Consider the following 15,751-nt stretch of genomic DNA (forward strand, 5'->3'; position numbering starts at 1 on the left):
GAACATGCTTGTGCTACTGGGAAAATGGCAAAGACCTTAAAAGAAATTGCCATTTTTGTCACCATCCAATTTAATTGTAATCTCATTGCCGTACCAAATCTCTGTCTTAGAGGGAGGAGAGCTAATTTGCCGTGTCATAACACTTTAATGTCAGTCACAGAAGGCAAAGTAAAATAAGCCTTTCTTCAGCCTCCCGAGAACTGTTGACTGGGGTACGGGAGGCAAAAATCTGTCCCACACTTTCTATTGCGGGACTTTGCCATATTCTATCCAGATTTATTGTTCTTAGTAGAGATTAGGCTTCAAAGATTAAATAAAACTGACAAACTTTAAGGGGTAAGATTTTCCTTGTTTTTCACAACATTGCATTAGGTTTTAACTTGCAGATTGTACATGAAGTAAGAGTGAACTGAAGACAAATCTGGCTTCTATCATCTCTGTATGTCTGACATTCTGCAAGACGACAGTGTGTGTGCCGGATTACGGGATAATAAAAGCAAGATGATAATCGCGTTGGATTGCAAAGCACAGCCTTGGCAGGATGAGAACATGTTGATGTTCAGGTAGGAGACAAAGCCGAAACAGTGTGGGAGGTAGGGAGGCAATCAAAGAGCGGAACAGTAAATGGTTGAAGGATTTATGTGGGTCTTACGCTGTGAGAGATTAGACGCACCTTAAATTAGCTCTGCGAAGCAACAGGAAGTTTAAATCCGGAAAAAGATTCACCCAGTAGAGCTTACACAGTCCTCAGGGTTGTCATCTGTTATTATCTAACTACTCTATTTGCACATCATCACCATCATAGACTCACCACGTTGTTTGTTTTAACCTCTTTCAAGCAAAAATATACCTTTGCTTCATCTACTTTACAGTAAATGAAGAAAGGAGGTATAGAAATTGTAAGTTCTTACGGTGGATGAGATCCTGCAAAAACAACATCGAATCTACAATTCTTTATATGGTTTGCTGTGTGGTAGAGAAATCATCACTGTTACCATGACAGTGACCGATGTGATTTAAAATGTTTTCATAACTGCAAACAAAGCATTTGTGTTTTAAACAAATGACTCATAATTAATGGTTCGACTGAATATGTAGACCTTCTAATATTAGCATTCATATTTATGTGAAGGTCTATCATAATTTACCAGAATATTATGGAAAAGTGGATTTATTTCAGTAAATTATATCTATATAAATCTATAGCTATATACAGTATATATATATATGCAATACAGACCAAACGTTTGGACACACTTTCTAATTGAATTCAATGAGAAGGTGTGTCCAAACTTTGGGTCTGTACTGTATATATATATATATATATATATATATATATATATATATATATAACAATCATGTAAAAACAATTGTTCTGATTTCGCTAAGATAAATTCCTAGTGAAATTCACTCACCAGCCATTGTGCTATGCACATATGTTAGCAAGGTGTATGTGAAAGTGGTTTGACATATCTGTGCCCTCAGAAATGCTTAATTCTTTCTGGCATAGAAATACTTCTGAAATGGTTCAGAGATTTTTTTCAGTAATTACATAGCAGAATCATAGAGGATAATTATGCTGTAGTGATAAAGGGATGCACTAAGGTTGTACTGTGGAAGGTTGTGATTTTTTAAGGGAGTCCCAGCACCGGCTGTGCTATGAAAATTCACATGCGTCAAACTCTACTTGAGAGCCAGCATCCTGCAATTTTTAAATGTGGAGAATGTAATTCATCCAATTGATTCAGGTTTTCTAGTTCACTAACACTTTGAAAGGATGCAGGTCACCAGCTATCAAAAACTAGAGTTTGGCATCCCTTCACCAATACACCATGACCAGCAGCCTAAACAATGACAGAACATGTACATGACATTACCCAGCCTGTTTGTCTCCAACAACTATGCCACATTGAAAACCACTCTAATCCCCATTCTCTACCATTCTAATGCTGTGCTTGATCAACAACAAGTTGTCCTTACCCTGTCTAGACTTCTAAGTGCAATAAACAGCTGCCATGTGATTAACTGATTTCCTGGATGAGTTAACAAGCAACTGAACAGATGTACAAAATAAAGTTGCCTGTGAGTGTATTTCAACCATTTACGTCTGCTAGTTTTGATGATTATGGCTTACAGCTGAGTAAAAACAAATGTTCAGTTTCTCAGAAAATGCTATTACTGTGGTAGATCTATTCAAAAAAAAATTTCTAATAGAGATGTCGGCCTACTGAAATGTACGCAATTCTGCTGTACACTAAATGCACTCATTATTTGGTCAGGGCTCTTTTTGTATGAATTACTGCATTAATGCAGTGTGGCACGGAGGTGATAAAAACTAGATTCTCAATTTAGTTTGTCCAGTTTGCTGACCAGTCAAGCACAGTGAAACTGTGGGCCTTAAAACAGTTTTGGCTCCTTTACTAGTGTGGGCAAGTGCCAAGTCTTGCAGAAAAGATGAAATCGGCATGAACCTTGTCAGCAGATGAAAGCATAAAGTTCTTTTTTTCAGGATTGGTTTAACTTTAGAAATGTTACAATTGTAGCCCAGGTCTTGTATATGTCTGTGTGTGGTGGCTCTTAAAACACCAAGTCAAGCCACAGTCCATGCTTTAGGAACCTACCGCAAACTTTTTAAGGGACATGGCTTTACAAGGCCTCTCAAGGCAGCAGTTATCTAATACGTATATAGTTACTTCATATTACGAGAATGTTTTTAGTCACAAATGAAGAAAAACAATACCCAGTTAATTATTGAAAGCATATTTCTCATTCATAAAAGTGTCTAAAACTTTGTCTTTTGTATTTGATATTCTGAGTGAGACTCCTGGCAGCTGAAGTGCCCATTGAGTGTGTTTTCTGTGGAAAAAGTGATGTCATTCTGTCTTACATAACCCTTAAACTTTAGGTGTTGGTTTATTTTCCTTTGTGAAATGACTTGTTTCAAATCTTCCAAAAGCAGTTCTTTTCCCAGGACTTAGCCATTCTGAAAGTTTAACTGTATTCATCTTTGCTCAATCACTGACTTCCATTTTACCTTTACTTTTGGTTGGAAGCTGTTTTCTGACTTTTCAAACCATCCAGTCTGTTTTTTAAAAAAATAACACCCATATTTTCATGCTGGTGAGTATGACTACTTATTGACTCCAAAGAAATCCAATCTTTTTATTTCATGATCACAGAAATACAACATGCAGTGCCGGGCTCACAATGACAAACCAAAACCACAAACACATTTTCATACATCGTTTAGTTTATTTGGCCTTCAACTACATTGCTTCTCAGACAAGTTCACATTCTTTTGTCTAAGAGAATGTCAGCATGACAATTAAATCTAAATTAAATGTAGGTTCAATTGTCTTAAACCCTAATGTCATTTTGCCCCTTTTCCATACTATTTGGCCCAATTTTGTCCAGGAGGAAATGGAGCTGTCTTCCACTTGACACTTCACACTGATCTGGCATTATCAATTCATATCTATTTCATATTCCCTGTGACAACCAACAGTTGACATTTTTTTTTTCTCATATTGTAGTGTAAGGAAGTGTAGTGTTGGTACATCAATCTTTAAGATAAAACACTAAAACAAGATTAGCAAAGCAGTGCATTCCAGAAGATCATTTTCTTCAAACTGCTATAAATTGTGTCTTTAAATTTATGTTCAACTCAAATTTCTCTTACAATTTTATAAAGACTGTTTAACATTACAAATTAACACATTTTGACGTTGACAATTTTAACATCACCACCTGCTGGACAGATTCATTTTTATCTCTCCGGATCGTTTATTCCAGAGAGGATTTACAATTGGGATTTTTTTCCACATAGAGCACAGATGTCAAACTCCAGTCCTGGAGGGCCACTGCCCTGAAACTTTTAGATGTGCCTCTGCTGCACCACACCTGAATAGAATAATTGAGTCATTAAGGCTCTGGAGAACTGATCTACACAAGGAGGAGGTAATTAAACCATTTCATTCCAGTGTTTTGTACCTGTGGCACATCTAAAAACTGCAGGACAGCGGCCCTTGAGGACTGGAGTTTGACACCCCATATAAAGGATTAAATTACTTACAACAAAATGTTACATCGATGATTTAGGTATGTGAACTCAATACGGACACATGTATTGATATGCACATTCATGAGCTTCTTTTTTTAATTTTTTTGTGGACAGTTTTCTTTCTGACTCTTCTTTGTGAGCATTTATATTTTAGATAGTTGCTGTGCTATACCTGCTTCACAGTATAGATGATTAAGCTATATTGTCATCATATTTACCCGATCCCCCCCCCCCCCCTTTTTTTAAATAAAGGAGAAGGTTGTAATCTGTGAACTAGCTGTCTTGTATAATTGAATGTCTCAGGGTTATTTTTAGTTGTTGTGTTGTTTTTTTTTTTCACTTTTAGACCCCAGGGCAACCTCACTGCATTTAGAAGCTAGCATCCTGTTTTGGGTGGGCTTGAATCTATGTGCATAATGCCTTAAGCTTTATTTTTGCAGCCACAGATGTTTCATGATGATGTAGCCACGGGGTTTCTGTGTGTGTCACGTCTACTACTTCAAATGATGTGTCTGGTTCTGTGTGTTTGTGAGCATTTTCTACCACTTATTTGCTGCCCTTATGCCACAGATGTTCCATGAAGACGCTGCCGGAGGATGGCAGCTTGTTGCTGTGGATGTCAACAAACCACATGGTAGAGCGCCTGCTTGCCTTCAGGTAAGTACACCACATAATGAATATGCTGCTGGTGGAAGTGCTGCTCTCAGTGTCCCATAGGCAATTTCATATTCTACTTGTGTGGCCAAAGAAACACTCAGCGAGCGTCATCATCCATTTGAAACTTGTGACAGAGTCATCCGCACCTTATTGTTTTTACATAAGGTGCAGAGCACTGCATTCATCTGTTGCATCTGAGCCTCAGTGACTCGATTACAAATGAGGAGAAGTTAATATTTGATGTACAGAGCTGCGCTAATGACTTATTTGATGGACGCCGGTGTTGCCCGGGTTGTGCGAGCCGAACGGTTGAGCTATAAAGATAAGCTGAAAGCAGCGGGTGTTGTTTAAAGCTGGGATGCTGTTGATGGGGGTTTAGTTGGGAGTAAAAGGCATGCCCCTCGCTGTGAGAGACTGCCAATAGAGTCGACGGAGGGAGGACAGCTGTCAACACGCCTTCCTGGAGCAAATACTTCTCAAGAGCTTTTTGACACATACACACACAGGAAGAAAAGCAACAAATAAGTACAGAGAAAATGGATAGAAAATAGGAGTAGTGAAAAATGGAGCTTCTCTATTAAAGTAGTATTCTCCCCAGAGCCCCATCTTCAGTAGGAGGGAACATTTAGATGGAGGGATAACCAGAGGGGTAAACACAACTCACTTCCCTTTGAGCCATGTGCAACATTACATGCAGCACTCAACAGCTTCTTTGTTTCTCTCTTGCAATCATACTAATAAGCTCTTATTGTTGCTTTGTTCCAAAAAGACTTTCTGCCAGAAGAAACATCACAAATCCGGCAAAGACTAGAATTAGATCAAGTTCAGGCAGACAGTCATTGGCACTGTGTTATACGTAGTGCATTTGTAAGAAATTATTTATACCTACTGTATCTAGAATCCCTCTGATTAGTATCAAAAATGAAGGGATGTGTTACTTTTTTTCAAAATAGCTTTTCAGAGAATGTCAGTCAGATTTTGTAGTCTGGTTTAGATCAAAGCAATTTCATGTGTTATAATGGCTCAGCCCAGACCTGAATCCAATTGAGAATATGTTGCAAGACCTGAGAATTGATGTACACATTTGATTTTTTTCCAGTCTGACTGAACTTGACTTAGATGGCAGATCACAAAACATTCAAGTAAATTCATAACATTTCAAAATGATATAAAAAGACAGAATTGGGAAATTGCTCAATGGCATATGAATGCTTTTACAAGGTACTGCATGTGGTAATAATGAATTGCTTATGCAATCATGTTTTCACAATTAAACTAGAGAAATATTAGGAACTGTTTGTACAGGAGAAAAATAAATAACATGCCACTGTCAGGATGAGCTAAAGATCTGGGTGACAACACCTTTCAAGCTATGTAAAAATGGGGATTTACCTTTACTTTTTATGATAGTAAGACATTTTTAAGGCCATAATAACAGACTAGAAATATGGGAGGTTACAGTCTTTGCCAGAATCGTTCTTTTTGTATTTTGTGACGTTCTTCAACTTTGTTTATTTCTGCTTTCTTTAACATGTCAAGTGTCAGGCATAAGACGGATAATCAACAATAGCTTTAGTGTTTGAATAGTGCTGACAGTGACATGAATCACATGGTGCTTGAATTCAAAAGCCATCAATTGTTTTGGTTGTCACAAAGTGACAGCGTTTTGTGGCATGCAGAGCCATCAGATTGCTCAAAAACTTCTTACATTTTCTTCATGCTTTCCAGTAGTTGCAATATGTGAGACACATTTTTAAAGCCAACTTTTTCTTTTTCTCAAATAAAACTTGTATATGTTGCAAATTAAAACTTAAAAGTACTCTATACATCTAATATATTTTGAACGCAATCTTAAACGGCTGGAGTACATCACAATATGAAGCCGTCTTGACCGTGGATGGACAATATTTCTCTAATTTTGAAGATCTGCTTATGTCTTTAAATGTGAATTTCAAATATACTGCATCAATTGGTATTATTTATTTATTTATTAATCTTAACTGGTAAATGTGAAAACAGCAACAAAGAGGTAGACTTTTAGAAGTTTGAGAGATGGATTCTTACTGTGAAGAGCACCACTGTTCACAGTAAGTAGACATGTGTGATTGCGGTTTTCTTAGTAAAAATTTTAATAATTCATAATAATAATAGCCTTCTGTAATAAGGCTATGAAGTGGCACCTCACTCTTGATGTCTTTATGGCTTTTTGATATGGACATGAAGAATTACTGTTCTGACTTATTATTGAAGAAACGTTCAATTACAAGAAATAGCTACCTTTTATTCTACCTCATGTAGCGAAAAATGGATAGACAAAATACGTACTACAACAACTGACCAAAGAAATATTAGAATTCTGCCACAGATTGCTTCAAGTGAAACCATTTCATTGTAGCCCTGCTTTATGTTTAGGGTCTTTGTCCTGCTTGCATGTCAAACATCACTCTAGTCTTCAGATGTTTGTAACCTCTTGCAGAGTTGCCTTGTAGTTAGCACATCCATCTTCCCATTAACTCTGACCAGCTTCTCTGGACCTTCTGAAAAATTCACTACCATCACCATATATCATAGGACAATGGCTTCAAGGTAATGTACAATGTTAGTTTTCTGCCCAAACATGCCATTTTGCATGTTGGACAAAAACATCTCTTGCATGGCCTGTGGAAAACTGCAAACAGGACTTCATATGTTTTCTTCTTCCCACTCTTCTATAATGCCCAGATTTGTGGAGTACACGACTATGTGGCCAATCAACAGATTGTTCCACCTCAGCTGTACATCTCTGTAGCTCCCTCAGAGTTACTATGAGTCCCTGGGCTGTTTCTTAGATAAATGCTAGGGATAATATTTTAGCACTTAATTCTTCTCCACAGCTTTATCACTGACCTAGCTAATGGTCTTCATGATGCTGTTTGTTCATTTATAATCTCTAACAATATTCTAAGGCTTATCTCAGAACAGCTGAATATATCTTGAGAAATCTGCTATAGTCAAGTAGAACTGAACAATATATTGAATTGGAATCATCATTGCAATGTCAGTGTCTGCAAAAAATGAATTATGAAGGAATGTCTGGATGCAATATTTGGTAGGCTAAATATTTCAGATGCAATGTATTACAATCCTGCTTTCAATTATATATTTGGCCACTTGGAAGAACTATCACTGTTTATCTCATATTTTGTTTTAGATGTTTCTCAGCTTTGGCAAACCTGATTCAAATGGGTGCATTACCTCTTTAGCATTGTATCATGCTGTTGTTGACATGTTTGAAAACTGTAATAAGTGATAATCCTGCGTGATCTGCAGCACATTGACTTGTGTAGAAGGTAAATATTGTGTGCAGACATAGGGTCTCTGTTGAAACAATATCACTATAAGATCATGTCACATTTATAGAACATTGAATGAGCCCAGATTAGAAGCTTCAATATTTACCAAGTACCAAGGCATCAGTACTTATGTAAACATATGCGCACTAGCGGATATTGTCGGTCCACAGTAGCGTTTGTATGTGAAACGTTGCACACAGAACAGTTCTTTATACTTTAAACAATCCCGTTCCAATATTACATTGTGAACGTAAACATCATGTTGTAGCATGTTATGATATTATAGGTTGCAGTTCTTCCTGCTCACTCTTCAAAGTCGTGCTGAAAACTTCAAAATAGTCTCTTGTTCACTTATGTCAGAGGGAAGCTGTGCTTTAGATTGGACAGGTAGAACAAAGAAAAGCGGTGGACACCCAGCCTGTCTGGCCATCTGTGAGTGCTGGGGAAGTGAAGTGTGAGTTTCTGTTCTGCTCTGCCTGGGTCGAGAGTAATTGGCCATCAAATGATTAAAATGTTTCAGAGCTGGCAGGTGGGTGCTTTTCGCAAAGAGGTCGCCAGCGTGTATCCTTTATATAATCCCTCTATACCTGTTAGTGTCTTTTGAACCACCTGTGTGTTTCTGGTCTGGTCTGTGTTTCTCTGACTGTCAGAGCCTGTTGATACCTGCCTGTTGGTGTATGAGCCTCTGCCCCTTGTCTGGGTACTTCTGAGTCCAACTGGCTCCATCAGTTGGAGATGGCATATAATTGATTAAACACCTGCATATTTTGGAGACTGAGAGGGGATAGCAGCACCCTCTTAGGACCTAAATGGAGAATGCCTCTTAATTTTCTGGCAGTTGTTGTTATAGAGCAATGACTAATTATTATAATTTTTTATTGTTTCACTGAATTATGTAAAAAGAGGCTAATAATATTGACCAGTACTTTAGACACTTATTTTGTGTTAATGTATATTATAAAAAGTTTTAATGTATGCTTCTGTTTATCTCCTATAAAAATAGGAGGTACGTTTGAGATTTATTAGCATTAAACATAATTTCTGCTACTGGCAGTACCTTAAAAAGCATTTGAGAACAACAGAGTTATCAGGTTACAGCAGGCCAAATGCAAATACAAAGGCACTTGATAGATTTTAATTTGTAAAAAATGTTGACGATAGTGTGTCATTTTCTTTCACTTGTGATTCCAACAAAATATTCTGAAATTTGGCAGTTTGTGGTTGTAATGTGAAGATGTAAAAAAGTTTAATAGGTACAAATATTTTTGAAGAATGCTGCATATTTTTTATATGTTTGGAATGAGCAAGGTAATGTGATTTTGAGGTTGGACCTTTTAAGCCAAATATTTATACATATTGATACTATTATTAAACAAAATGTGTCTAATTATTTAATTAAGCAATTAACAAAATTCGCACCTGACCATGCAAAACTGTTCCACAGCACAAGTCAGCGATATAATCTGTTCTACCCGATTTTTTTTCTTCCTCTTTGGCTGGTGCATTATTGCCTGCATTTTAAAGCAAACTTATTGTAACTTCAAACAAAACTCAAGAAACTATGAAATGTCAGCCTGTGAATAATTAAAACCGCCTTTGATTAATTTACCATTCTTGCTCTGTCAATGAGCAGCAGATGTTCCTCTCCCTTAATGTTTCCTTTGTCTGCAGAGCTACAGTAAATGCAGAGTGATCGATAACTAGTAACTCACTGAGGGGCCCAGAGGTCTAGTGAATGTAAAACTTTGTTTTTTCTTTTACTCCTTCCTCTTAAGCCTGAGGTTATTGATTCTCTATAACTTTCCCTTTCCATTTAACTCTGATCTTTACCCCCTGGATTGCTGTCATTTAAAACTCGCACACATTCACACAATCTGTCAAGGTTATGGTCACAGTCTCTTGTGTGGAGGGAGAAGGCGGCTCCTGAAATGGGTAAGTCAACTGAGGAGAAAAAGATGGGGAGAAAAAAAAAATCACCGGCAAGCTATCATTTAAGATGGTTAAAAGGGACAGCAAAAAAGGTACCTTAATGCCCTAAATGTGAAATTAAATTGTCAGCGGGGAGAAGGCTCATATAGCTATGAAATAAATGATGCCAGACTGATTAGTGGCAAGTTTTGATATACAATAAATGACTCACCACCCAGGGGGCCATTCTGTCAAGGAGCATCATGAGCATTGTGAGAACCTTCCCTACTCCAAAAAAGTAGGTTCTCTATTACAGTCACAATGAGTTTTCTGTCGCTTGCATGTCTACTTGACGCAGAATTCCCCCCGGAATTGCACTCAGTGCAGAAGTATATGGCTTTCCTCTGTAGCCTGCTAATATAGTAGGCATTAGTTTTGAAACTCATAATCTGAGACTCTTTTACAGTGTTCATCAAGACTTAATTTGATCTTCTATCGCTTAAAACTGGGAATCTTTTGGTTGATTAAAAATCTGATTCGCATCAGATTAAATGCAAATCACATTATTCTAATCTGAAAAGATTAAATTATAAAATGTTTATTTTGTTAATGAAACCTAAAGGACATTGTTTTTATCCTTTTTTGGGGAATTGGAACAATAAAAACAAAAATGGCCTTGTTCACATTTGCAGAAATCTATCAGTTCGACCCAACAAAATTACATAAAACACATACAAGACCTATTGTCATCCATTCTTTCAGTAAGAAAAAATATATTTTTTTGGTTTACCCAACCAACATTTGGATTAAAAAATAAAAACAAAATTGGCAAGATCTGGACTGAACAATTCTACTTTGATTAGAGATATTTCGAAACAGATTTTTTATGTATGAAACTTATTTGTGAGAACAAATGTCTGTCAAGAACCAGCAGTCTATGAATAAATCGGTATATTATGTCCAGATTAATGTGGAAAGCAACAAACGATATATATGGGGATATAGATAATTCAAATGTCTACACTTCAACTAGAACTGGGTACAGAGAGAGAAGTTAAAAAGTACAGAAGATATGAAGAGTAAAAGGGTGCTGACAGATGGATTATCATGGTTTATTAAGGTCTAAATTCCAGCCAGAGACATGAGTCAGCCTCTTCTTGTTAAGGCCGTAATAATTCAAGGAGATTCTATTTTACTTGAAGTCGATTTTACACCTGCATTTTCTCAGCCAAAACTGTTTTGGAGTTACAACACACAATGATGTCAAGAAATTTCTAAAATAAGGCAAAGAGTTGCCCTTCCACATAAATTCAATCAGGGTAGTAGAACTAGAAAAGAAGAAGAAATAAGGGGCTGGAGAAAGAGCTCTTTTGTTTATTTGTTTTAGAAGAATTTTATTGCAGAGACTGAAGAGATGGCTCAAGTGAAACAGTTTGTAATCCCAATCAGTTTCTCCTTAATCTCGGTAAACAGGAGAGAGAAAACTGTCACCGGAGTTTGTGCCAGAACATGGCCGAGTCTGCTGGTGACAGTTCCTGTGTGAGTACTGTTATATTGTGCCAGCAATGAGCACATGTGCTATACTCATCTCGTGTACCAGCAGAAAGAGCATTTGTGCTCCTTGGCAGCCAGTGCAGGGAGACAGAACATGAGGAAACAGTCAATCTGCCTCTGTGTTTTTCAGCTCTTCCAGCCAATGGAAATGTCCCAGGTGTGATCCATGCATTCCCGGCTATCTTGTGGACATTCTCTATATGTTAGTAAATAATTTAGTGAAACTAAGTGAAAAAAGAATTGTGGTTTAATTCTGCAAGGTATTTTACACATAGTGTGCAATGTCACCTAAGAAACTTGTGACTTGAAATAATCTTAATGGTAATTCTATTTATCATTTTGCTTCCATCACAGACTGTGTCTCAACAACATGATGCGTCTTATACCAGTGCTGTATAGGTAGGAATTTCTTTTGCTGAAAAGCAGTATAAATATGTTAATTTGGAGAATCACTCACACAATATGTGTAAAAATACATTCAACTCGAATAATAAAAGAGTAGTAGTCACTCAGAACAAGTCATGATGACGTTTTAGCTGTGTTCTGGGGAAAATTGATAATTTGCACATTTTATTTTTGCAAATGTATTAGTGACATGTGTCGCAAACTGTGTTAAATTATCCCTAATCAGTGTAGAAACATCCAAATATTGCATGCTCGATGTTTCTCTAATAATAATTAGGGTCAAATGCCAAAAGGAGATTTTTTTTTTCTTATCTGACCATTGAATAAATGTTGGATGGATGTTAACTTTCTATAAGCTAACAGTTAGCATGTCGCAAGACTCTCTCTTTAATTACAAGTCATTTGCATCTTTGTGTAAATGCTGTCGCACAAAGACTTTAAAGTGGTGAGAGCTTTTTCAGTGCTTTACTAACTTTGAGTTGTTTGCTAACCCTACAAGAGTCTGTATTAGTTGAATCTGTCAACATAACAGGGAATCTCAACAACTACTAATTTTTTTGACAAATTACTTGTCATAAACATGATACAGAGAGAATTTAAGTACCATAGGGTGTCAAGTTTAAAGAAATCAACTTCACATCTTGGGCCCATAAAAGATATTGATGCCATTTTCAATACTCTGATAAAGAACGGAGTCATTGCACAATGCGTGCTTTACTCTATCTTGGTATTTGGTATTTAACCTGGGTAAATTAGACTGATTTAACACGTAATGTGGCTAGCAAAAGGTTGCTAATATTTAAATAGGTTATCCTATTACACTCTTTCATGTACAGGAGCTTTACCGACTTTTTTAGATTGCTCTCAAACATCAGTGTCACTTTTTTTGTAGTGCTAGCACAGCCAACAAACTTATAATGATCCTTCAGCTTTTCCAGTTTGTCAGTCTCCAAGGCAAAATGCTTTTGCCTTTGCCATGTCTCTCAATGTACTTGTTACCAGCTTCATACTCCCATCAGCAGCACACTGTTGATTCTCAGCCATGAGTGATGAGATGAACCTCTGCAAGGGGAGATGGAGTAGGTGTCTTTAGCTCTGATGCGCAAGGTTGTGTACCAGCTTGGGAAGATCAAAACTGTAGAGTTGGTGTCAATTATAATGCAAATATTTAAAAACACATTTTCTAACATTGTTCTGTCTTAATATTAATCATTTGACATTGCTACTTAACCCATGCCTCAATCACAATGTGTATTTCAACTGCAATGCTTTAACATGTTGGTGTGATTGTGCATATTGCACATCTAATGTTTCAAAAACACAGCAGGATGTGAAGCATCCAAAGTGTTCATCAATCATACAGTAAAGAATCAATTTGTCCTGATTCTTGTTGACCAGTTATTTGTTGACATCTTGGCCATATGAAAGAATTAGAATTGTCATGTATTCAATGGCGACCAACGGCGCTTTACTATCGGAACGATGTGGAAAGTGTTGTCTAGTGAAGTGCACGCCATATTTAGCTTTGGTGGGAGAAAAAAAAAAGAAAAATAAAACTGCAGGAAATGTTAAAAGGTTATTCTCAACAGATCTTGAAAGGAAGACTGTATCGCTACATAAAAGATGTGATAAATGCTCATTGCTTTTCATTGAGCTCAACAGCTTGTCTTTGCAGTGTAATTCCCTAAACCTTACAGAGCATGCAGACAAAGTCACTATCTTGTGGAAACCAAGCATTTCATACAGAGAGGCATAGACATTCTGTTCTCTGTCAGCTCCTGTCTCATAATCATTCTCTTTACTCTCCCTTTCGCTATCTCTATCCCACACACGCATCTCCATTGAGGTAGAATACCCATGGGGTTAAGCTTCTGGTTAGTGGAAATGTCAAAAGGCTTTGTCGTCTCCAATCTTGGTCAGGAAATCTGACCTCTCTGTTGAGAGTGAGCTTGTGTGTATATTTAGAAAAAAAAGAGCAAAAAACAGCCATCTGCACAATTTTGGTCTGCAAACCAACATAATAATTCAATTCAATTCAAAAAGAACTATAATGATAAAAGCAATTAATTTTTTAAAATATATTTTGGCTATTGTCATGGTGCATTCAGGGACAGAAAAGGCAAATGTTTCTTCAGATTTTGAAAACGGCAAACCAACATGTATAATAGATCCATGTTACAAAATCTTTCTAAGAAGTGTATTTAGTAATTTTATTTACCACCAATTGTTTTCTTTCTGATTTGAGTTAGTACTGTACTGACCCATTCAATAAATTAAAATTTTATTGAAATGTCTATTTCAGTACATAACTTAAATGAATTAAAGATTAATTACACACAAACTGATGTTTCAAAGCCTTTATTTCTGTTAATCATGGTGATTTTCTGCTTATCTCTAATGAAAATAATGACATTTAAGATTGCAATATTACATCAAAACATTTTAATTGAGAAATTTGGCTTAATGAAAAATATGTTTAATGTCTGCTTAAAAGTAGCTATTTCCAAAAGGTAATTTTATATACAAACCAGTCTCATCTGAATGCCTATTCTTGTTTATTGAATTCAAGTGTAAGTGTATTTATGTGTAGGAGGTAAAATGGCTGTGATTCCGCCTTCCTGGGGAGAATTTGATCTCCCTGCTGCAAACACTCTTCATCTGCACTGAAGTTTTCCTCTTGCCTTCTTCACTTTGTTCCATCTAACATGAACGTCTTTTTTTAGAATGAGTGCTTCTACCCACTCACAAGCTGTTCTTCTCGCCCTACGTGCATAAATTTGAAGGTTCTGATCACATCTGTCACATTCCTACTTGAAAAGCCCTATTTGTCCATCAGAGATTACAATATGTTTTTAGTGTTTAATGCCAATTGATGGTATCAAAGGTGTTGAGGTCCGCTGGCATTCAATAATGAAAGGAAAATATTCTTTGCCTCCTTCCTTTTTTTCTATTTCGCTGTGTGAATATGAACTGATTCTGCTGATTCAGCTTTTGAGATTCGTAATTCTTTAAATATAGTCCTGTTTGCTTTGAAATTGATGTCATTTAGCTGCTTGACTATTTACATGTTTTCATACAGCTTCAGTTATTGACACATCCAGTAATAGCCTCCTTTACCTGCTACCACTTTTTCCCCATTGTTTCATCATATGTATTCCAAGGGATGTTGTTTTAAAAAATCATATTGTTTTGTACATTGCCTTACAAAAGTACGCAAGCCCTTATCAGCACAAATGAGTGAATATTTGGAAAGAGGAAGTTGAAAAGGACACAGCATATTTCTGATGATATGGATTTTCAAGTTTTGGGTGATTTATTTGGAACCAAATAAGAGATACAAACACAATCTCGTAAAGGAAAGGTAATGGACTAAACTTAAATAAAGGGAAAACAAAGCTTGATTTGAACTAATATTCTAGACATTGCTCAACACATTTTAGGTAATTGTTTTACTGATAGTTTTCATATATCAGTATAGTTTTGCATCATCTGCATCTGAAATCTGTCAATTACTTTTGGGAAACAAATAAACAAAGCACTTTCACACATTATTGAGTGTGAGTACTGAGTACTGCTTTGTTTCCACAGCAAATGATGAGGTCCTCTGTCTTCCATATGTTCATCCTCACTATGGTCGCTGTGGATGTCATTGTGGCCGCCAGCAACTATTACAAAGGCGAGAATTACCAAAGGCACTATGATGAGTTCTACCTGGCAGAGGTAAGATCTTAATTTTTCAATAATATTTATTTATTTATTTACTTTGAAAAAGCAATGCATTATATTTTGAATCGTATTCTATGTCAACACGTGCAAGGCACTTTAAATTATATGT

At 36.5% G+C, this 15,751-nt stretch overlaps 1 protein-coding gene across 4 annotated transcripts in view; it reads left to right on the plus strand.

Annotated features, from left to right (window-relative positions):
• Positions 1-15,751, plus strand: part of nalcn (sodium leak channel, non-selective) — a 76,045-nt gene that overhangs the window by 15,769 nt on the left and 44,525 nt on the right. For all 4 annotated transcript variants that reach the window (XM_028022335.1, XM_028022337.1, XM_028022338.1 and 1 more), the window contains 2 exons: positions 4,631-4,717; positions 15,505-15,636. In XM_028022335.1, coding sequence (XP_027878136.1) covers positions 4,631-4,717; positions 15,505-15,636 — 219 coding nt within the window. The remainder of the gene's footprint in view (positions 1-4,630; positions 4,718-15,504; positions 15,637-15,751) is intronic.

Source organism: Xiphophorus couchianus, chromosome 7 (assembly GCF_001444195.1).
Source record: "Xiphophorus couchianus chromosome 7, X_couchianus-1.0, whole genome shotgun sequence".
Classification (NCBI taxonomy): Eukaryota; Metazoa; Chordata; class Actinopteri; order Cyprinodontiformes; family Poeciliidae; genus Xiphophorus; species Xiphophorus couchianus.